General features: G+C 43.7%; 1 protein-coding gene across 1 annotated transcript in view; it reads left to right on the top strand.

The window, feature by feature from the left end:
- Positions 1-20724, top strand: part of COL6A1 (collagen type VI alpha 1 chain) — a 53228-nt gene extending 32504 nt beyond the window's left edge. The window contains exons 20-35 of the mRNA XM_053362548.1: positions 2357-2419; positions 4940-5002; positions 5585-5647; positions 6364-6414; positions 6521-6556; positions 7554-7616; positions 10066-10131; positions 10740-10775; positions 11558-11594; positions 12708-12716; positions 13805-13938; positions 14183-14292; positions 16064-16250; positions 17162-17318; positions 18128-18157; positions 18755-20724. Of these exons, the coding sequence (XP_053218523.1) occupies positions 2357-2419; positions 4940-5002; positions 5585-5647; positions 6364-6414; positions 6521-6556; positions 7554-7616; positions 10066-10131; positions 10740-10775; positions 11558-11594; positions 12708-12716; positions 13805-13938; positions 14183-14292; positions 16064-16250; positions 17162-17318; positions 18128-18157; positions 18755-19365 (1716 nt within the window). The 3' untranslated portion in view covers positions 19366-20724. The remainder of the gene's footprint in view (positions 1-2356; positions 2420-4939; positions 5003-5584; positions 5648-6363; positions 6415-6520; positions 6557-7553; positions 7617-10065; positions 10132-10739; positions 10776-11557; positions 11595-12707; positions 12717-13804; positions 13939-14182; positions 14293-16063; positions 16251-17161; positions 17319-18127; positions 18158-18754) is intronic.
- The last annotated feature ends 782 nt before the right edge of the window (positions 20725-21506 follow it).

The raw sequence follows: 21506 nt of genomic DNA, 5'->3' as shown, positions 1-21506 counted from the left end.
TGAGCCTCCTGAATGTAGTCAGTTTTGTTCATGATGACGACAGCTCCACCTTTGTCTGCTTCTTTAATTATAATGTCTGGGTTGTTTCTGAGATTATCTATGGCTCTCCTTTCAGCATGGTGTTATCTTGTGTTTGTGCAGGGAAATGTACATTCTGAACTGGTACTTCTGTCAGGGTCACTTATTTCTCCTTTTAAGACCAAGAATCGGATTGTGTGAGAGCAGCTTCTCCAGCTTTGCAGAGAACTGGCTGCTGATATCTCTGGCTCCCAATGCACAAGGCAGAAGCTGTGGCATTTCCTGATTTTTCAGTGCAGCCAAATACTCCGCTCATGTCAAGGTTTGGCACCACTGAGAAGGAAGAGGAACTGCCGTGTGCTTCTTGGGATGGGCCGCTGCTCTAATGTATTCATTTCTGCAAACAAAGAAAAAACTGTCCTCTAAAAGTACCCGGAGAAGTCTGGCCCTCCATTGCAGGGGCCCATCAGAAGTGAAGGACTCAGCCCCCGCCTCACAGCCTCTGCTCATCATGGGTGATGGAAGCTGTAGCCCCAGTCCTGCTCCATTGCCATACCATGTATGTCACAGGGCTGCTTTCCTCTTGGAAAGTGGGCTGGCAAGTGACTCTCTCTCCACGAGTGATTTCTCAGCTGTGGGGCTGCAAGAAGCCATTCTGCTTCCCATCAGAACCCCAAGTTCTTTTAATTAATACAAATCAGCTCAGCAAGGCCACCAGGGAGCTGTTGGTGAATGCCTGTTGCCAGTCAGTTTCCACATATGCCACTGTCCTGGCTTCTTGCCCTTCTCTTGTGTAACAATCCCATAGGTATTTGCACAGCAATATCTTGGCAGCCTGCAGAAAGTAAGCACTGCACAGAGAGAATTTTAAATGGGGGGTGAATTGTCCAGACCACCAGTGTGGTGTAGTGGTTAAGAGCGGTAGTCATGTAATCTGGGGAACCGGGTTCGCGTCTCTGCTCCTCCACATGCAGCTGCTGGGTGACCTTGGGCCAGTCACACTTCTTTGAAGTCTCTCAGCCCCACTCACCTCACAGAGTGTTTGTTGTGGGGGAGGAAGGGAAAGGAGATTGTTAGCCGCTTTGAGACTCCTGAAGGGGAGTGAAAGGCGGGATATCAAATCCAAACTCTTCTTCTTCTTCTTCTAAGCCTTGGTTGGGCTGTGAGTAGAGTCACTCATAGTGAACCTCTGCTGATAAAGGACTGAGAAGAGGAGGGCCAAAGTGGGTGAGATTTTGGCTGTGGGCAAAGGGCCAGTCTGCTCCATGGATGCCCTGCCATGTACAAACCCTTCCCAGGCAAGTGGACACAGGACTCATCCACACTGCAGTTTTCCTTGTGCCCCACCACTTTCCCTGGGAAAACCCTCTGTTTACTGCTGAATTGGAAGAAACTTCAGTCCGCAAAAAACCTGAATAACGTTTGTTCTGATTCAGCAGCAAACAGGGTTTTCCCGGGGGAAGCAGTGGAAGTGTGGATGAGCCCCCATTTGCATGCAGAATTTGCACACCTGCTTAGTTGCTGCTGTGCTGACTCAGCGTTCAAACAGATCAGCTCAAGTACAGTCACTCATATGGCTCACATGGAATACTTACATGGGCAAGTGATTTATCCTCCTTGATTTATCCTCATGTTTCTTTTGGCCCATTTGAAACTATTGGACTTACTTCTCAGGAATCATGTTTAAATCATGAGTTGTCAGGTCTTCTGGAAAACGTTCTCTTGGATTATGGCAATGACGATCCCATATTCATGTCGAAACTCAAATGGCTGATGTGGTGAACGTGAGCAAGCTGTGAACAAAACAATTCTATCTGTTGCTGATCCACATGTCACAAACTCCTCTGGAGCACAACACCCTAAAAAAGAAAAAAAATGTCATTTTTTAAAAAGTGTTACTGTTCTATGTGTCCAGCACTATGATGCCAATAATTTATTTTTGTCATCCTACAACACCCCCTCCAAATGTGTCCGTTTTGTTGAAAAAAAGTTTTAGCATTAAAAAAGTATTTTACTGAGCACTTCTGCACATCCCCTGCTGTGATGCCAAAGGGTTTTTGTGACTCACATGTGTCCTTTTTAAAAAATTAGACTTCAGTCCCACCTTCTTAGATGGCTGTCATTAACTGTGGTCAATGTGGACTAACCAGGTTAGTCATCGCTGCTCTAAAGATTTCCTGCTTGATATGGGTCGGTCTCATCTCTGCTGATTACAGGGGAAATCCAGCACAATTAGATATGGAGAAGACACCTTATTACTGCAATTATCTTATTTGCTTGCTGTTCCATTCTGCAAAGTATTTTTGTTGATGTCTTTTCAATTTCTTCTTGGTTTTAGGGTGAACCAGGGCCACAGGGTGACCAAGGACGAGAAGGACCTTTTGGACCACCTGGAGAGCCAGTAAGCCATTGTCCACCCACTTGATAGTCCATATCTGTTGTATGGGCAGAGGCAAAAGGCAAGCTACTGCATGCGAGGGAACAAGAGATCAGCTCAGGAACCCAGCCAGGTCCACGGCAGCTAGAGATAGCTCTTAGACTCTTCTCCACACCCCTTGTCTGGTCTACATATTACCTCTGACCCACAGTGAAAGCTGGAAATTGCCATGTATTGGTTGAGAAAATTTCATCAAAATGAATTTTTGGCAGGGAAAAATGTGATGAAGTAACAGTGCTAAAATTAATAAAAATAGACCAATAAGCGTCAAGCGTCAAGAAAAATCAGGCAAGGTATGGGGAACTTGTGGCTCTCCAGAAGTTGCTGGAGGTGAACAAAGGGAGAACCACCGTTTCCCAGTCCTTGAAATAAGACTTGATCCTTTCACTTTCGGCTCTTTAGCACTCAATCGGCACAAACGACAATTCTGGTTTTCCACAGATTACCATTTCTTACAATCTGTTGCTAAAGAGCGGGTTTTCCCTTGGAAAAGGAGTGGGGCAAAGGGAAAACTACTTGGGCCCGTGCCTAGAAAGTGTGGATCTTGCGGAAAACCACTCAGATGTGTGATTTCTAGACACAGGAGAAGCAGAAGTGTGGAAGAACCCTTTGTGAATGAGAAAACCTTGGCTGATCCTGAATATCTTGAAACTCATAGTATAGGGTTGTGCAGATACTATTAATGACACAACCAGTTTGGTCTGAATGATGTTTTATGACATTTTGATTTTTTTACCCTTCCTAGTTGCCCAAGTGTACCCCCGGGGGGTAGTGTATCCTTCCTCGGGTTCCAGAAATTCTTGTCCTGTTTTTCGAGAAAGGATTCTTTGCTCTGGTCTGTTTGCCAACATGCATCCCATCCAGTCTGTTGTGAAGTATCAGTTTTTATAGCAATATTGTTGAGCGTAGTTGAAATTAAATGCAGGTGTTCTCTGTCAGAAGGAATAAGATGCGTACATTTTAAGATGTTTAAGATGCATACATGGACAGGGTGATGTAGGCACTTGAATTTGTGACTAAAAGGAGAAAGAAATCATCATTTGAACTGATGTGAACATCATAAAAATCTGAAGCCCGCCTTCTAGGAAAGAAGTAGGACTGGCTACAAGTTTTGGGGAAATGCAGAGGTTGGGGACTAGACCAACTGATTCTGTCTTGTTCCCTCCTCTTTCCCGGCAAAACCAGAGTGGAGGCTGGATGGGGTAACCTTTGAGGTCTTCCAGCCCTACAATTCCATGATCCTACTAGCGCTTTGCTTTGTTCAGTTACAGTGAATTTCTGGTTCTTCAGTCTACATCACAGGAATGTAGCACCCACCTCCAAATAAAAAATGGTCCTTATTCCCTTCCAGGGCACATTTGTTAACAATATGTACCCTGCGCTCATTTTCCCCTCCCCAAGACAGATGTTGCCTTTCATTTAGTTCCTATGACAGCTTTGGCCGTTCTTTTCGAGGGGGAGAGAAAAGTCAAATTCTTACACCTTCTGCCAGGAAATGCTGTCTCATGCTGTCCATGCCTTCTAACCCCATTCTATGACACAAAGAAATTGGACTGTGTGACATTTTCCAGTTGCTTCATATTAGTTATTCTTGTGCACGTTGATCTAGAAAACGGTTCAGCATTACTGCCCTGGGCTCCTTTGGGAGGAAGGTGGAATATAAAGTGAGTGAGTGAGTAAACAAACAAACAAACAAACAAACAAACAAATGCATTCAGGTTACACAGGTCAGCCTATGAATAAAGCATCAGTAGCCCAATCCTATGCATGGCTACTCAGAAGTGTGTCCAATTGGATTTGCTCTCTTATATTGTGTTTCCGAGCACAATTCAAAGTGTTGGTGCTGACCTTTAAAGCCCTAAACGGCCTCGGTCCAGTATACCTGAAGGAGCGTCTCCACCCCCATCATTCTGCCCGGACGCTGAGGTCCAGCGCCGAGGGCCTTCTGGCGGTTCCCTCATTGCGAGAAGCAAAGCTACAGGGAACCAGGCAGAGGGCCTTCTCGGTAGTGGCGCCCGCCCTGTGGAACGCCCTTCCAGCAGATGTCAAAGCGATAAACAACTACCTGACATTCAGAAGACATCTTAAGGCAGCCCTGTTCAGGGAAGTTTTTAACATGTGATATTTTACTGTATTTTTGGTTTCTATGGAAGCCGCCCAGAGTGGCTGGGGAGGCCCAGCCAGATGGGCGGGGCATAAATAATAAATTATTATTATTATTATTATTATTATTATTATTATTATTATTATTATTATATTGCATCTGAGTGCAACTCGGAACTGCTAGATCCAGATTGGCCCATCAAGTCATTCACATTTCAGTTCTGCCAATCCATCATGAAATCATATAGCCAGTATGCCAAAGGGATTCACCAGGAGGTCATTGAGGGAGTTTGGAGCTGAGGCTTTTGCACTTTGCACAACTTTATGCTGACCACATATTCTGAAGGGTGAAGCCATTGAGATGTCTTCCCATTTTTCTAGGGTGACGCAGGCCCAGCCGGTCCTAAAGGTTACAGAGGAGATGAAGGCCCTTCTGGACCAGAGGTTAGTATATTCTAATGTCCATGATTAGGGGATCTATTCCTTGCCTCAAGAGCTTAAAAGGCCACACACTTCATAGACAGCAATGTTGCAGAATGCTATGCTGCAGAAGTCTCCTGGGGCTCAGAGACCATCATGTGTTTTCATGACATACAGAGTTATACATCAAAGGCTACTTAGAAGACATGGAATCTAGTAGGGCTTCTGCCCCTGCTTGCTTCTCTGGGCAACCCCCACTTACACCCCTGGCCAACCCCCTCCCAGCCCCAATAGTTAGGACTTCAAAGTGAACCACTTTGAAGGGCTTTCAAACTGCCCTTTGTAAACATCCTTTTCAATGGAAATTTGATCAGTAAAATAGAAAAAGGTGCCATTTGCAGTATCTTAGCAACCCATTTGCAAATAAAGCCCCATCTGGAAAGCCCATAGAGTCCTCTAGAACGTTAAAGGCAACTATGTATTTATTTAGTATTTAAGGCACCAGAGGATGATTCAGATTTAAGGCACCAGAAGATGATGTTTGTGTCTCAACAAGTGCTGTCCGTATGGCAATGACTTTGATGCTTTCCCCTATGTGCTTTATAGGGTCCCAAAGGACTGCCTGGCCCACCTGGATTACCTGGAGAAACTGGCTTGATGGGTGAAAGGGTGAGTGTCCTAAAGGAAGCGTGCAAAACGTGAGAGGAGACCACCGAGCTGGACCAGGAGGACTCTGCGCAGTCCTCTTCCTCCCAGCTCCTTGGGAAGCAACTTTGCCAGACCTGAGAAGCAAATGGTGGCCGGGGGGAGAGGGGAACAGAGCAAACCAGGTACTCACTGGAGTGTCGGAGGAGAAAATGGGGGGAGGGGAGGAGAAATCCATCCCCATCTGAGAGTGGCTGCTGTGCTTCACTTACTTCTCCTTCAGGCTCCCTCCTGTCCCTTTCACTCCCTTGACCACCTGCCAGATGCAGTGCTGCTGAGGAGAAAAGGGGAAGCAGGGCTTCCCCAGCCCCGTTCTCATTGCTGCCTCACTCGTGAACCTGCAAGAAACCAGGGCTGCTATGTCCAGTCGCCAGTCACGGGCTCCAGAACAACCGTCAGCCCCACCTCTTTCCTCTTGGACCCCCCCCCAGCCTCTGTTTCTCTTGCCAGCCACCCTCCCTTCATTCCGCTCTTTCTAGCCATGCCCACAATGGCCTTCAGGTGGGAACCGTCACCCTTTTTTCTAGGGGGGGGGGGAAAGCACTGCCTGTAACATAAAGTTCTGTGGTGGCTAACAATGAGTCAATCCCAGGGAGCCTGCCAGCTTAATAGACTAAGGACATACAAGGTTCATAAACTAAACTTTGACGTCTCCTCTTGGTTTTGGAACTTCCTCTAAGGGAGAAGATGGCCGAGCAGGAAATGGCACAGATGGTTTCCCCGGTTTCCCGGTGAGTTTCACTCCAGAAGGCCAAAGTTTAAGAAAGAATTCAGACAAAGCTTATTACCACTTGCATTCTTTTTTGTTTAACTTCCTATTTTCCTTCTCTTCCAAAGGGATATCCTGGCAACAGAGGTGATCCTGGGGCTAATGTAAGTCTCAGTCTCTCCTTTCTTTACTCTTGGTACTCAGGCATGCCATGTCTCCTCCCCAGCCCCTGCACACACAGTTTGAAAGTATCAAGCATTGAAATCATATGCTGGAATATTTGTTAATCGCAGAACAGTAGCGTGGAACAGCTTTAGAGCTGATACTTGTGGTTTTTTGAAAAGATAAACAAGATCTTTGGGAGATTTTCAGGTAACACCATTATTTGGAGAGAAAAGTGTGATTGTGAATTATTGTACTAGTCTATTGGTAAAAGCAACTTAACTGGAAAGCAGGATGCAAGCAGACTTCTTCAAGTTTAGGCTACAAGAACTTTTCATAAATTTCTTCTCTGACTCAGATCAAAATATTGCTGGCTGCTATCCTGTCACTACCAGCCCTTTCTGCCACTGCCAGCAGTCCATTCCCAACACAGGGCCCTGTTCCCTTCCCACAAGAGGGAACTGTTGCTCTCAGGAGGACTACGTACCCCATGGTCCCTGGCGCTTTGTGCTCCAATGCTCTGCTAATCAATATAGAAGGATAATATGAATTGTGTTCATATTTTCACTACAAGAAATTCTGCTGTTCCCAATTTAATCCAAAGCAAATTTGAGGGAGCTTGCCCTTTGTGCTGAAAAGCCTTTCCTTGGCTGAGCATCTTATTGTAAATAGTACACTAATAATTGTTTGCCTAATGTTTCCAATAAGCATATGAGAGGTTTTGCCCACAGTCACGTTCTACCCAGAATTGCCTTGCAGTGCAGTGGAGGCAGATGATTGCTTTGAATATAGCTTGAAAGGTCTAAGTCCAGCAGATGGAATGTATCTGAATGCCTTCTGGTGATCTCTTGCCTGCAATCAAGCGTGTTGACAAGAAGCCGAGAGCGCTGTGTCTGCTGCAGTCTATGGACAATGCCTCTTTCCATGGTTAACTGCAGGAGCTGAGTGCCACGTGGTTTGTATACTTCTGCCCAATGGCCTTATCTCTTCCCTTTCCAGGGTACCAAAGGCTATCCTGGTCCCAAAGGTGATGAAGGAGAGATCGGAGACCCGGGGCTGGAAGTAAGTAAAAGAATGGGATAGATTATTCCCTTATGCAATATAATCCATGAGTTTTATTTCCCACCATACATCTTTGTATGATAAAGTATTCAGCAATATTATTCAATACTTTAACACCCATCCATTATACTATTCAAAAATATGTGGAGGGAGTAATAGGAAAACTTGTCTGGACAGATAGGGAAGTGAGAGCATGTGTTAGGAAAGAATTGAGTTGCCTTGGTCATGGAAGACAGGCAGAACAGGAGAAGAAAATGTGGAGACCAAATTTCTGTTCTCTTTTAGACACGACAAAATAACTCCTATTTACCAAGTCTTTGAAAAAAACTAATTGAAATAAGTGATGACACAGAAAAGCGAACACACAAGTTGGCCAACTTTAGCTGAGTTCACCATCTGAGACAACAGCTAGAATTAGAAATATGCAAATACCTACAGATGAAACATTCTTGATTCAAGTATGTTCTGTGGAAACAAATGGGGATTCCTCCCATTTAGGTTTTCAGTTTACCTTTCTGATAGATATTAATTGTTATTTATTTGTTTAAGAATTTATGTTAATATAGTGTACAATTCTCCTCTCAGGAGGAGACAAAGTACCAAAAAGAATGGAGTAAATTTATGGTTTATATAAGTGAGAATTGTACAAATATGAAAATGTTGGCAGGATTGAAATAATTCTCATGTCATGGTATAATTTATAATTAAAGAATCTGTAAACTATAGAATGGAATAGGAAAACTGGTGGAAGGGAAGGACGGAAGCTAATGGATCTATGAAACACAAAGTAGGATACATGTAACAAGATGTAATGTTTTGGTGGTGGGTGGGGGGGTTGGCTGGTGATTGTAAATTTCAATAAAAATCATTTTGTAAAAAATATATAGTGTGCAATTCATTCTAAACAATATAAAAATGCACATTAAAACCAGCTTAAAATCAAACAACCTAAAGCCCAAGATAGAAGAAAGAACATTAATAAACACCAATTGAAATAATAATCAAATATACATTATTTGCTATCAAAGGCTTGAGTGAACAGGACAATCTTAGTCTAGTGCTGCAAAGATAGCCATGGTGGTACCAGGCAAATGTTCCTGGGAAAGGCCAGTTGAAGGGCCAACACAGAAAAGGCCTAACATTTGAAGGCTTGAATATCCATTAGGAGCAAGGCTTCAGATTATGATCTCAGCAGACAGACAGGCTCATGACAGACGTGGTGTGTGGTGGGCAGATACAGTGAATTTAACTACCAAAGACTGGAGCACTTGTTTGGGGGTTTTGAATTTAGGGAAAAAATATGACGAAGGAGGAAATGATAGAAGTTTATAAACTTACGAGCAGAAGGGAGTGAGTAGATAAAGGAGATTCTTCTCCCACTTTCATAACATTAGAACTCGGGATTACTCAATTAATCCTCGTTTTGCATGGGGGTTCGATTCTGAACCCCTGCATGAGTTGGTGGAGCACATGTGCGCCTGCTCCACCCTGTTCCACCCCTGCCCCTTTCCTCCCCTTTCCATGCTGTCTTTATGACCTTTGGGGGCTAACTTCTGTGCCGTGCACAGGATCGTGACTGCATGTCATGCAGACATGCCTAAATCAGTTGTTGCCTGTACATAAAAGGCAGCACCATTTCATACAGTGAATAAATAAATTACAGTATGGAACTCACTGCCACAATGTATGAACTAGAGTTCCAAAAGAAGTGATAAAAACATTACAGGACCAATTTTCAGGCTTTTTATCAAAGCTATGGGTGACGATGGAGTGATTTATCTTTTCAAAATATGTGTGAATTACTATGAATGTATAGATGTCGTCTGCATTCAGGTTTGTGTGCTGAGCACAGGTAAGATTTATATATTTCTCATCTGTTCACATGTTGCAGGTTCTCACCACACGAGAGCCAGTGTGGTGTAGTGGTTAAGAGCGGTAGTCACGTAATCTGGGGAACCGGGTTCGCGTCTCCGCTCCTCCACATGCAGCTGCTGGGTGACCTTGGGCTAGTCACACTTCTCTGAAGTCTCTCAGCCCCACTCACCTCACAGAGTGTTTGTTGTGGGGGAGGAAGGGAAAGGAGATTGTTAGCCGCTTTGAGACTCCTTAAAGGGAGTGAAAGGCGGGATATCAAATCCAAACTCTCCTTCTTCTTCTTCTTCTTCTTCTTCTTCTTCTTCTTCTTCTTCTTCTTCTTCTTCTTCTTCTTCTGAGAGTGCCGTGTTGTGGCTCTTGCACCTTCCCTACCTGGGGGGAAAGTGACATGCAAACCAATCCTTAGATAGGCAGTGATCTCACAGATGCTAATCAACCAGTTTGATTGCTCAGTTGTCATAGTAAGAAAGTTGAGCAAAGGCAGCCCAGACGTCCTTCTCTAACTTGAATGTCTTCTTTAACACAGAAAAGAGTGTAAGTGTCCTCTTAGGAAACGGGTGTCTTTTTCTTCCAGAGCAATGCAACTGGGACCCGAGGCATGAAAGGAGCCAAAGGTTACAGAGGACCAGAAGGGCCCCCAGTGAGTAATAAAGTTCCCACTAACTATGGATTATGAAGGAACGGGCCTTTGGGGAGCTACTTGGGATATATTATTATATACAATAACTGACTAGCTAATAGTCTTTTATCAAAATGCCTTAGGTAACAAATTGCACCTGAGCCAATGTCTGGTGCTTTTACGAGGATGGCAACAAGAATATCTTCACAACTCTCAAGAAGAAGAAATATCAACCACAACATTCAAAGGCATTTTCGTTGGCAGAGATTCTAATCCTCATAGCCAGATGACTATGAGTACAAGTGGGGAGGTGTATAATTTGGATTATGAGCAATTAAAAGAACTACAGTGGGGATCCCTTGGTTTTAATTTTTGGTGAGGGGTGTTTGGTTAGGAGGGTTTCCTGTTTTTGAGGGGTGTTGCCAGTTTATTTCTTTGTCTGTGTTGGGGGATCCCTGCGGTAGCAACTTAAACCATTTGTTCTGGGATTAGAGCTCATCTCATCACTCTCTAAGGCACCACAGGACTCTGCCATTTTTGTAACAACTGTCTGACATAGCTTTCTCTCTGGAATTTGTCTGATGCAACTAACTATTCTCTTGGCACTTGTACAATGTGTTGTTTTCCAGGGACCTGCAGGACCCAGAGGCCCACCAGGACCAGATGTGAGTAAAACTGGCCTTACATGACACTTGGGTCCTTCTCTTAGTGAAGGGTTGAGTGATTATGGAGGGAAGTGTTCAGCAAAGCGAAACAGAGTAGAGATGCACTCTGGCTTGTCCTAACAAAGCTCAGTCCCTGAGTCAGTGACCTTCCCTTCTTAGCTTTCAGTAGTATTTCTAGCTATCTGTCTTTCCTTTTGATTATCTGACTTTAAAGTGAAGAAAACAGAGGTGACCTGTTCTGGACCTTCCTTACAGCCTTGCATTTTCTTTCACTGGTAGACACCCCAGATACAGCCTTTGCCCCCTCCTTGTTCCCTTAGGCCAGTTCTGAGATTTATACCCGCATTGGGGAAGCTCCCACAACCCATAAACTAACTTTGTTATAAGCTCATTGTCTGTACAGTACTGTAGTCAGCTAAGAGGGGACAACTTCAGAATGGCAGATCAAATGGCCATCTTTTCAAGGAAGCAAGGAATAAGCACCCATTCACAATATTAACTAGAATTCATTACTTTAGCCTGAAATCAAGACTAAAGTGACAGTGTTGTTTACACCAATGGAAACTTCCTTCTTTGCTTCCTGCTTATTAGATAATGCTCCACAAATGCAGCCTGCCCTCTCAGAAAAACATCTAACGCTTCACAGGCTGCCTGGTGAATTGATTGCTAAATGTGACAGGGCTATTTTCTTGGGCTATGAAGGACCCAGCTAAAGGGGGATGCAGAATGATTCTTAATTTCCAAGACCTGGGTGACACCAGTGTTTCTTCGTTTGTTTTCAGGAATGTGAAATTTTGGATATCATCATGAGAATGTGCTGTAAGTATTCCGACTCCTACTGTTGCAGAATTAGCAGCTGTATCATTACCAGTGACCAAGTCAGAATAAGAAACAATAGGTTGTTGACTTTAACCAAGCTTCACACCATCACATTGATTCTGGGATCCAAGTCGTCATGTTTCTAAATGGATTCAGGCTCAATGTTACAGAACCAGGGAGCCAGCTTGGCTCTAGTCAACAGAAGTCATTGCCCAGAGTCATCTGAAAAACAGTTGGATCTATCATGCAGCAAGGGCCCATTATCAATCCCAATCAGGTCCCAAGGGCCAGTCTATTGGTTTTTTGGACCAATAACAAGCCTTGTATCCTATCTTCCTCTAATTCAATTTTTTAAAGTGGCTAGCGTGACTCAAGCTTGGAGGGGACTTCTCCTCCATTAAGTACTGTGTTTCTGGTGTGAACCCAAGAGAAAGGGAAATTGAAACCTGATTCTGCCTGTTTTGGCAAAGAAGTTCACAGACTAAGGCTCTTAATTTGTTTTCATCCTTTATTTATATTTTGAAAGTATTAAACGTTTGCATCTACTATTGAATATCATCCAAGCAAATTATTTCCTACATTCCAAAAACCGCAAAGAAATGATAAGAGAGATTATTTACAATGTTTTGGAAAGGCCTCCCCCGTGCATGCCGTCTGCAGTGCCAGTTTTAACTAGTTGAGCAACTCTGTTGCCCTGGGAATTAGGATTTCCTGTATACCTTATCTTCATCCTTGTTACATTTGTTGTTTACATCAAATTACATTTGCTGCTTAACAAACTCTGTAGTTATTTTCCAGAGTTTATTAAACACTAAATGTGATTTCATTATTAATTGCAGTCAGGGATGTCAAACAATCCCAAAATATGTGTTCCCGCTGAAATGTCCTTCAGCATTTTTATTATACTTCCCTCTTTACTTTTTGCTAAGTAGCATATGCTGGATTTGAAAAAGAAAATATCTGGGATATGAAAATCATCTTAAAGTTTACCTAATATCAGGGAGAAAGTTTTCAACATCCTCATATTGATATTTAATTTCAGTGGTCTTTAGAGTCACAGTGAGTTTGAAATTGATTCTCAGCATATTTCTTTGTTTTCTTCCTCTCTCCTAGCTTGCTGCGGTGAGTGTCATTTTTGCAGTTTCTTTAACAACATGTTTGCATTTTCATTTTAAAAATTGTCACAAGATTCAGATGGGGGAAGCTTACTCTTCAAATGCTGTTGCTGCTGCTCCTCTAAGACCCCTTGTCACTGTCTCCATTTTATGGCCTTCTGCTATAGCTGTTTACTGCTACAATCTTAAGTTATTGTGCTTCCATAACATTGGGCCATCACATAAAAAATGCCCACATCATCTACACAACCTTGCTGGTGTCCCAGATATGCATGTGCAGCCCTTTCAATAAGTGAGTAAATAACTCAGAATCATACTATCTTTCGTTGCCTTAGCCTTTGCAAGGATGTTCCTATGATGCACTTATATCTGTTCAGGTGGCACAAACAGAACCACTGAAAGTTAAATAAGTTCTCTTGAATTACATCTGGGTGTATAAAGGAATTAGGGCGATTATTATTTTCCTTTCAAACTGCTACTTCATCAGACTTGAGTTGCAGTCCTAAGGGCATTTACTTAAATGTATTTTATAACAAAATATGACATTCTGAGAGGATGAAGATGAAGCTCTGATTTAGTGTGAGTTTACATGTTCTCTCACATTGTAATAGGGATTCTGTGTTTAAAAAAAAACATGTAAACATACTCTAAATTATGTCATCACACAAATCATGGTTAAAGAAGCTTACAGTGCACTTTAATATCTAAATTAACTAACAGTGGTTTGCAACTGGCAAATCAGAAACAAAAACCAATATTTGAGGTAGATTTGCAAACTGTGGTTATACTAACTATGATTTGGCATGACTGGTCAAATCATAGTTACAGCTGCTGCTCTGCCTTCAGATTTATCCAGACACTGAAGTGTTGAGCAAGGAAAATAGTAATGTCAGCATTTCTAAACAATGGTTTGCCTGTAATGTTAGCAGTGCAAACCATGGTTTGGATTCTAAGCTAAACTTAGCATTTGGCAAGAAGTATAGCTTTCATTGTTACTGCTGTTGTAGTTGGTTCCCTTGGGTTGTTCAGCATCTGAAAGAAAGCCTTCATACTTCCACGAATGTTTCTATTGTGTGGTTCTGTGCTCTGTTACAGAATGCAAGTGTCTTCCTGGTGATGTTCTGTTTGTGCTGGACAGTTCAGAGAGCATTGGCCTGCAGAACTTCCAGATTGCTAAGGATTTCATTGTCAAGGTCATTGACAGGCTTATCAAGGATGAAAAAGTGACGGTAAGACTTGCAAACATCACATGTACCCCCCAGCAATATATGTTTAATGCATGTTATCATAAAACAACTGAGATACTTTCAAGTTTCCGAGCATTGTCAAAATCAACTACCTCCAGAACCTTACCCAGAGAACAGGATGCTGCCGTTACAGTTCCTAGATGTTATAAACTGTTCTTGGTGTCTTTGTTTATGATAATACATGGACTGAAAAACATCATTTGGTGTTTAACTTTTCTCTTAACAGTTTAGACCAGGGGAGACCAACGTTGGTGTCGTGCAGTACAGCCATGACAACACCCAGGAACTGGTGGCCTTGGGAGATAGCAACATTGATAATATTGGAGCCTTTAAGGAGTAAGTTTAGATCAGATAATTGGGAGTTAGAGAGGGGTTATTGTGCTCAGTTTTATATGTGGCACCTCTGTAGGATGTTTTTCAGGTCTCTGAATACCTTATTGTAGGAACGCTTAGCCCTAAGCACACACCCTGGGTCTCATTGCAGAAGCAATAATTGTGGCGCTACAGCCCCTGAGGTCACCAAAGCATGGCCAGGTTTAGCTCTCACCCTAAAGGCATAACTAAACTGCACTCAGTTACTTTGTCAAGTAAATGTCTGCCTTGCACTCGGATAGGAAGAAACACTAAAGGACTGTATTTGGGAGCAATGTATCAGTGACTCTAAAACTGGGCGGAAATGACCATTGTAGTAGATCACCTTGATCATTACATGATAAGAGACAGACCAACATGTCTTCTGCCACAGATATGCCAAGTGGAATTCTAGGGCACATTAGCAAAATGATGGTTAAACAGAATTGCCACCTTAATGCATTGAGACAAAGATTCTTCCTTCTTCTGGGAAATTATCTGATTGGAAGATATTTCTTCTAAGAATCTTAAGGCTGATCTGGGTGTTTTCGGGAAGAGATCACCTGCCTTCAACCCATCCAACACCTCCCATCCCTCTTTACCTTGAATTTCCCTGTCAAGTCAGGTGTCTTTGTTATACAAAACTCACTGATGAGCAGTGCACGCATAAATCTCTGTATTATTAGGATTTTGCTCACTATTTATTATCGCCTTGCAGCACTGGATAGGAACACTCCAGCCACCTCTATGCTCCCATAGTAATATGTTGATTTTGCCTCCATTTGAGATGTGCCAAGAAATCACTAACTGAATGGAGTTTTGCTGCAAAAATTGAGAATTTAAAAAGTACTCCCCACCTCCTCCAATTTCTAATCTATAGACATGCTGTTCAAATTAACTCTCTACCACAGAGCTTTCCAAACTGTGCGTTGCAACACGTTAGTGTGTCTGCTGCAGTGTGTAGGTGTGTCGCGCAAACACTCCCTGCTCTCCTCCCTGGACAGGAAAGGGGGTGCTTTAGACTCCGGTTTGCTAGGAAAACTGAATTACTGTGTTGTAAAATGATGCATGTCTAAAAAGTGTGTCACCAACATTAAAAGTTTGGAAAGCTCTGTTCTGCCAAGAATGCTTTGAAGATAACTAACTAATAAAGCTGCTCACTGGAAGGACAGATCGTGAAGCTGAGGCTCCAATACTTTGGCCACCTCATGAGAAGAGAAGACTCCATGGAAAAGACCCTGATGCTGGGAAAGATGGAGGGCACAAGGAGAAGGGGATGACAGAGGATGAGATGGTTGGACAGTGTTCTCAAAGCTACGAACATGAGTCTGACCAAACTGCAGGAGGCAGTGGAAGGCAGGAGTGCCTGACGTGCTCTGGTCCATGGGGTCATGAAGAGGCAGACACGACTAAATGACTAAACAACACAAACCAATAAAGCAATTGATTACCTTGGTTTGGGGTACATTGATTGACTGATACATTGCCAATTGAGAGTACATGAGAACTTCCTCAGAATATAATTTTGTACTTCGTATGCAAATTAGTAAGATTACATCACTTTCTCACATTGCTGCCACAAAAATTATTTAGGTTTGTTCATGGTAAGTGCTTTAGATTTTCTAGAAGGAAAAGCAAGTAAACCAGACTTGACAGGGGAGGCAAACCAAGAATAAGGAAAGAGCCGGGAGACAGGTCTAGATTTCTCTGTCAGAAGAGGAGCTGGCACTGAAACTCAATGCTGCTTGCTTTGCAGAGCTGTGAAGAACCTGCACTGGATTGCTGGTGGCACATATACTGGGGAGGCCCTTCAGTTCACCAAGGATAACTTGCTGCGGCGCTTTCCCTCTGAGAAAAGAGTGGTCATAGTCATCACAGACGGACGGTCCGATGTACTTCGGGACCAAACACCACTCAACGTTCTCTGTGAAAGCAAGACCCAGGTGAAATCAATATTATATGGAGGGCAGGAGGAGGGATAGGAAAGGCTTATTGGGTCAAGGTGTGTCTTCCTATTGAGAAAAGTTTGGGTCAGTGACTTTGGTTAAGCCAGGAGGAAACCAGCACTTGTGCGGGCAGTGGAGCGCAAGCTGCCTAAGGGCTTCTTCAGAATTCCACTCATCCTGTCACTTTCGCCCAGGAAAACCTGCTCTTTATCAAGTTTTTGGCAAATTGAAGTTTGCTCCAGTTCAGTGGTAAAGAGCTGGTTTCCCTGGAGAAATGGAAAACTGGTGAGACCCATGCCTAGAAAACACAGGACAAGCTGGAAACCCTTCAGAGCCCTGATTTCTAGGCATGGGACAGGCAGAGTGTGAAGGAGCCCTGAGACGGCTATGTAGCAAAGGGCAGCTCCAGACTGAAATTTATGTCTTTTACTGAAGAGTTCCTGCAGTGATCACAATTCAAGGGCTAATGTGAATGCCAGAAATTCAGTGAATGTTGATACTCATTGGTAATTCTTAACGCTTTAGAAGACCAGTGGGAAGTATAAGTAAGTTCTAACAAAGCAGACTTGGAAGGATCCTAAATAAGCTTATGAATGGGTTTTGTGTGATATTTACCAAGGCAAGCAGGGCTGGAAAATATCAAAAGAAAACTTGGCAGCATGATCTCTGTTCTTCAGCAACAGGATAGTTTCCCTTTACTTGCCCCAATGTTAATGAAAGATAACTGTGTCTCGATTAACACTGGATTATCCAGTAAAGAAGAATTCTGTCTTCCCCCTGACCAATATATTCCCTATATTATTCTTGTTATTTCATTTTATTCCCCTTGAGCCCCACTTGGGGCACCTGAGGACTAGCTAATGTGGAATCGTTGAGTATAAGCCTTACACATACCTGTCAACTTCTAGGTGGTTCCCCTGGGTATCGGTGATATTTCCAACAAACCAGCAAACACTGAGCAATTATCAACTATTTCCTGTGGGGGCATCTCGGTTTATCAAGAAAACTTTGCTTTGCTGCTGGATGACAATTTCCTGCAGAATGTTACCTCTCAGATCTGCAAAGGTAGGCGACACATATTTGGTTGCTGAGAGCCTAATTATGAGCTGGTATTATGAGCTGGGATTGTGTTGATCCAGCTTCTCAGCTCAATGAATGCCACAAAACAGCTGATGAGTGGAAGAATGACCACATAAGCCTAAGTTTGTCTTAGATGCCAGAGTTTATTTAACAGCACATTCTGCTAGTACTACTTTAGTGACCCACACAATTTAAAGAGATGAAGTGGCCCTGTAGAATCCATATCTGCCATCTATACCAAGGTCATTTATAAGGTGAATGCAGAAGGAAAACAGCCATGGGTGGGTCCAGCATACTTGTGATGACTGCTGTGAGGGTGGCCAAAGCCAGAGGGCTGGAGCCCCTTTGCCAAGTGGGAAAATTCCAACCTGGTCCCAAATACGGCTACCCACAAAGCCATTGCAAGGTCAATCAGTGCAGCACATGTCAGCCAAATAGGGAGGGCGTGGGAAATCCAGCAAAGTGGCTGCCAAGAGAAGCCGCGGGCCTTCCTTATATGTCCAGGAAGTGGACTGACACCCCCCCCCGAGGAATGGCCCACCCCCTTGCACCCTTGTGATTGGCCAGTTGAGTGAGCAGGCAAGATCTGCTTCCTGGCAGCAAGCTTGGCCCAGGACCTCCTTTCCTTCCCAGGAAGCAGCCCCAAGGGGCCTTTCTCCCCAGATTATGGAGGGCGGGGGGAGAGCCAGCCTGCAACCGTGCCCACGAAGCAGGGGGAGTGGACTTTTGGTGTTGAACATTGATTGTAAATGAAGAGAAGGGTTTAGTGTGACGTTGTTTCGTTTGTTTTATAGAAAAGAAATGCCCTGACTACACCTGCCCAAGTGAGTACTTTTTTTACAAAGTTGTGTTTATGAGTTGAGAATTTCTGTGCTCCAATCTTGAAGTTGCCTTAGTGGCTGCTATTTAGCTTACTCCATTTCCTCTGGACACTGACCAGTCACCTGAGGAGCACCATAATTTGAAACAAGCTCTGTGTTTCAAATATTATGTGCCGTTGCACACCAGGGCCAAAAGAAACCTGCATTTCCCGATGAAATGGAGCAAACCCGATTGCTGCTTGCTCTGATTCAGTCGTAAAATGTGGGTTTTCCCAGGGGAGGAGGGGAAAACAGGACAAAAAGAACTCTGCTTGGACACAGGCCTGGAAAGCCCAGAGCTATGCCTAGAAATGGGGCACAAAAGGAGTCGGGCTCAGAATCAACTAGTACCTCTTGGGGTGCCCGGTTTCCTTTTGCATCCGAAAACGTACTACTTAGTTTCCAGAAAACTTAGTTCTGAGATTAACACCTCTATGGCTTGTATACCAACAGAGCAGTCCCCATGCCCTGCCTTTTTATGCTGGTATTGACCACAGCACACATACCCAACTCCGAAAGATTTACAGCAGTGTCGTTAGCCCCTATCTCCTCTCTTTCCAGTCTCTTTTGCTGTCCCAGCTGATATCACACTCCTTGTGGATAGCTCCACCAGCGTTGGGAGCCGCAACTTCAACACCACCAAGACGTTTGTGAAGCGCCTTGCAGAACGATTCCTGACAGCAGCCAAGCCTTCGGAGGATGCCGTGCGCATTTCTGTCGTCCAGTACAGCGGCAAAGGCCAGCAGAAAGCGGAGGTGCGGTTTGAGCAGAACTACACGGTGGTTGCTAATGCTATTGACAGCATGGAATTCATGAATGACGCCACGGACGTGAATGCAGCCCTCCGCTTTGTCACTGGTCTCTACCGGCAGTCTGCCCGTGCTGGAGCAAAAAAGAGAGTTCTGATTTTCTCTGATGGCAACTCTCAAGGCATCACCAGCAGCGCCATTGAGAGGGCAGTTCAAGAGGCTAGACGGGCAGAACTTGAAATCTATGTACTAGTGGTTGGCACTCAAGCCAATGAGCCCAATGTGCGTGTTCTGGTCACTGGGAAAGCGGGAGAGTACGATGTGGCCTATGGAGAGAGGCACCTTTTCAGAGTGCCGGATTACCAGTCTCTGCTGAGGGGAGTGTTCTACCAAACTGTCTCCAGAAAAATAGCTGTAGACTGAGGAGGTGGGAGTGGAAGAGCAAAATATATAGATTCTAAGTGTTCAGAAATAAAATGTTAGCAGCCAGCTGGATCCATGTTTTTTATACAAAGCCATAGCCCACCCATGTCCTTACTTTTGAGCTGTGCTTTCTTTGTTGTCCATGAATTCTTCCAGCCTGCAGGGAAAAGCATAGGATGGTTTATTTTTCCCCTACTTTGATATCTCTCTTAACTGTAACTGAAATGACTATTTTTGTACCATATTTGATGAAGGTAAGCCGGGTTCATAAAGAACCTTAAATGCACTAACCTTATTTCTAAGGTTGATAGCACATTTCACATGAATATTAGGGTCCTCTTTCTCAAAATAAAAGGATCCCCTATATTTCATTGCCAAACTAATTTGTTAAATTTGTCTGTTCTTTTATTTTTATGTCAAGAAACATGTTGAGTAGCGATTACTGTTTAGGCTTCTTAGCTCCTGAAAGATTACATTGTCTTCAGAAATATAAGGTTCATTTCATGGTATAGTTACTGCTTTCCACGACAACTATGGAAAGTGCTAAATTTGTAACTTGAGTCATACAATCAAGTTCAAAGTAGGTTACTTTGACAGAAGGATTAAACCCAAGAGTATCTCCCCAAACTAGAGGACGGGGTGAAGGAAGCTGATGTTGTTCATACATGATGAACTTGAGGGCTCATCCACATTGCTGCTTGTCCTGTGATTCCTAGGCACGGGTCCGAGAGGTTTTTGTTTCAACCCGCTGCCTTCCCTGGGAAAACCCCCCGTTTACTGCTGAACCAGAACAAACATGAATTGGGCTTTCTGAAGATTTATGTTTGTTCCGATTCAGCAGTGAGCAGCAGGTTTCCACAGAGAAGCGGCAGGACAAAAAGAGAACCACTTGGAGCTGTACCTAGAAATTATGGGACAAGCAGGAGAAATTGTGGGCGAGCCCTGAGATTTGCAAAAGTGATATTCCAGTTTAAACAAAACCCAAAAGCCTATGCCGTGAGTTTGGGCCTTTTGGCTTTGGAGGGCCATCTCCAGCCAACATGAAGTCCATGTCGGTGCTACCCCTGCCATGCCACAAAGCCTGAGGTTTTACATTGTTCCTATGTTTACACATCAACTCATGAAAGAGACATTGAATTTAGGAACTGGTTTGGACAGATTTCATCCAGTGTTTCCAATGGTGCTCTTGCTATGATTTCAGTGTCCTTTCTTTTCAAAACAGGAAATTGTTTTTAACACTGCGCCTTTTATTGTTTTTTCACCAATATTCATTTTACCACTTCATTTTATTTTATTCCTGTGATTTGCTGACAGATGTTCACTTTGAAAATTTGTTCAAATAAATTGTTTTCCACAGTTTTGGTAGGAGGGAAATTGATTTGTTTCAGTTCTTAAGTTACAAGAAAAAGTTGCACAAGTAGTGTGTGCAAGGTTGTGTTTGACAATGTGGCTTCATTGCTGCATTTGAGATACCAGAGATAGCCTTGGGTTATTCTTAAATAGTAGTAAAGGGTAAAGGGGACCCCTGACCATTAGGTCCAGTCGTGACCGACTCTGGGGTTGCGCGCTCATCTCGCTCTATAGGCAGAGAGAGCCAGCGTTTGTCTGCAGACAGCTTCTGGGTCATGTGGCCAGCATGACTAAGCCGCTCCTGGTGAACCAGAGCAGCACACAGAAACGCCATTTACCTTCCCACTGGAGTGGTACCTATTTATCTACTTGCACTTTGATGTGCTTTCGAACTGCTAGGTTGGCAGGAGCAGGGACCGAGCAACAGGAGCTCACCCCATCACGGGGATTCGAACCGCCGACCTTCTGATCGGCAAGTCCTAGGCTCTGTGGTTTAACCCACAGCGCCACCCGCGTCCCTAAATAGTAGTAGTAGTGATAAATAAATAACAAGGTGTGTATCGCTTAATTGTTCAATCCTCACAGCAGTTTATGAAGCTAAAGGCAATGACAGTGGGCTGTTGATAGACCAGAGAACAAGAGATTAACAGAAATATCTCTGTGAGCTTCTCTTATTAGGAAGATGTCTGGGACGGGACAGAGCATGGCACTGAAGTTTCAATGAGAACATTTTTTAAAACTGCTTGCCATTTCCCTTGGTAAGGCTCTGCCCTGGTTGCCCCCGAGGGTCG

Source organism: Podarcis raffonei, chromosome 1 (assembly GCF_027172205.1).
Source record: "Podarcis raffonei isolate rPodRaf1 chromosome 1, rPodRaf1.pri, whole genome shotgun sequence".
NCBI lineage: Eukaryota > Metazoa > Chordata > Lepidosauria > Squamata > Lacertidae > Podarcis > Podarcis raffonei.
The sequence above is the reverse complement of the archived record's forward strand: the minus strand, read 5'-3'. Positions and strand labels throughout refer to the sequence as shown.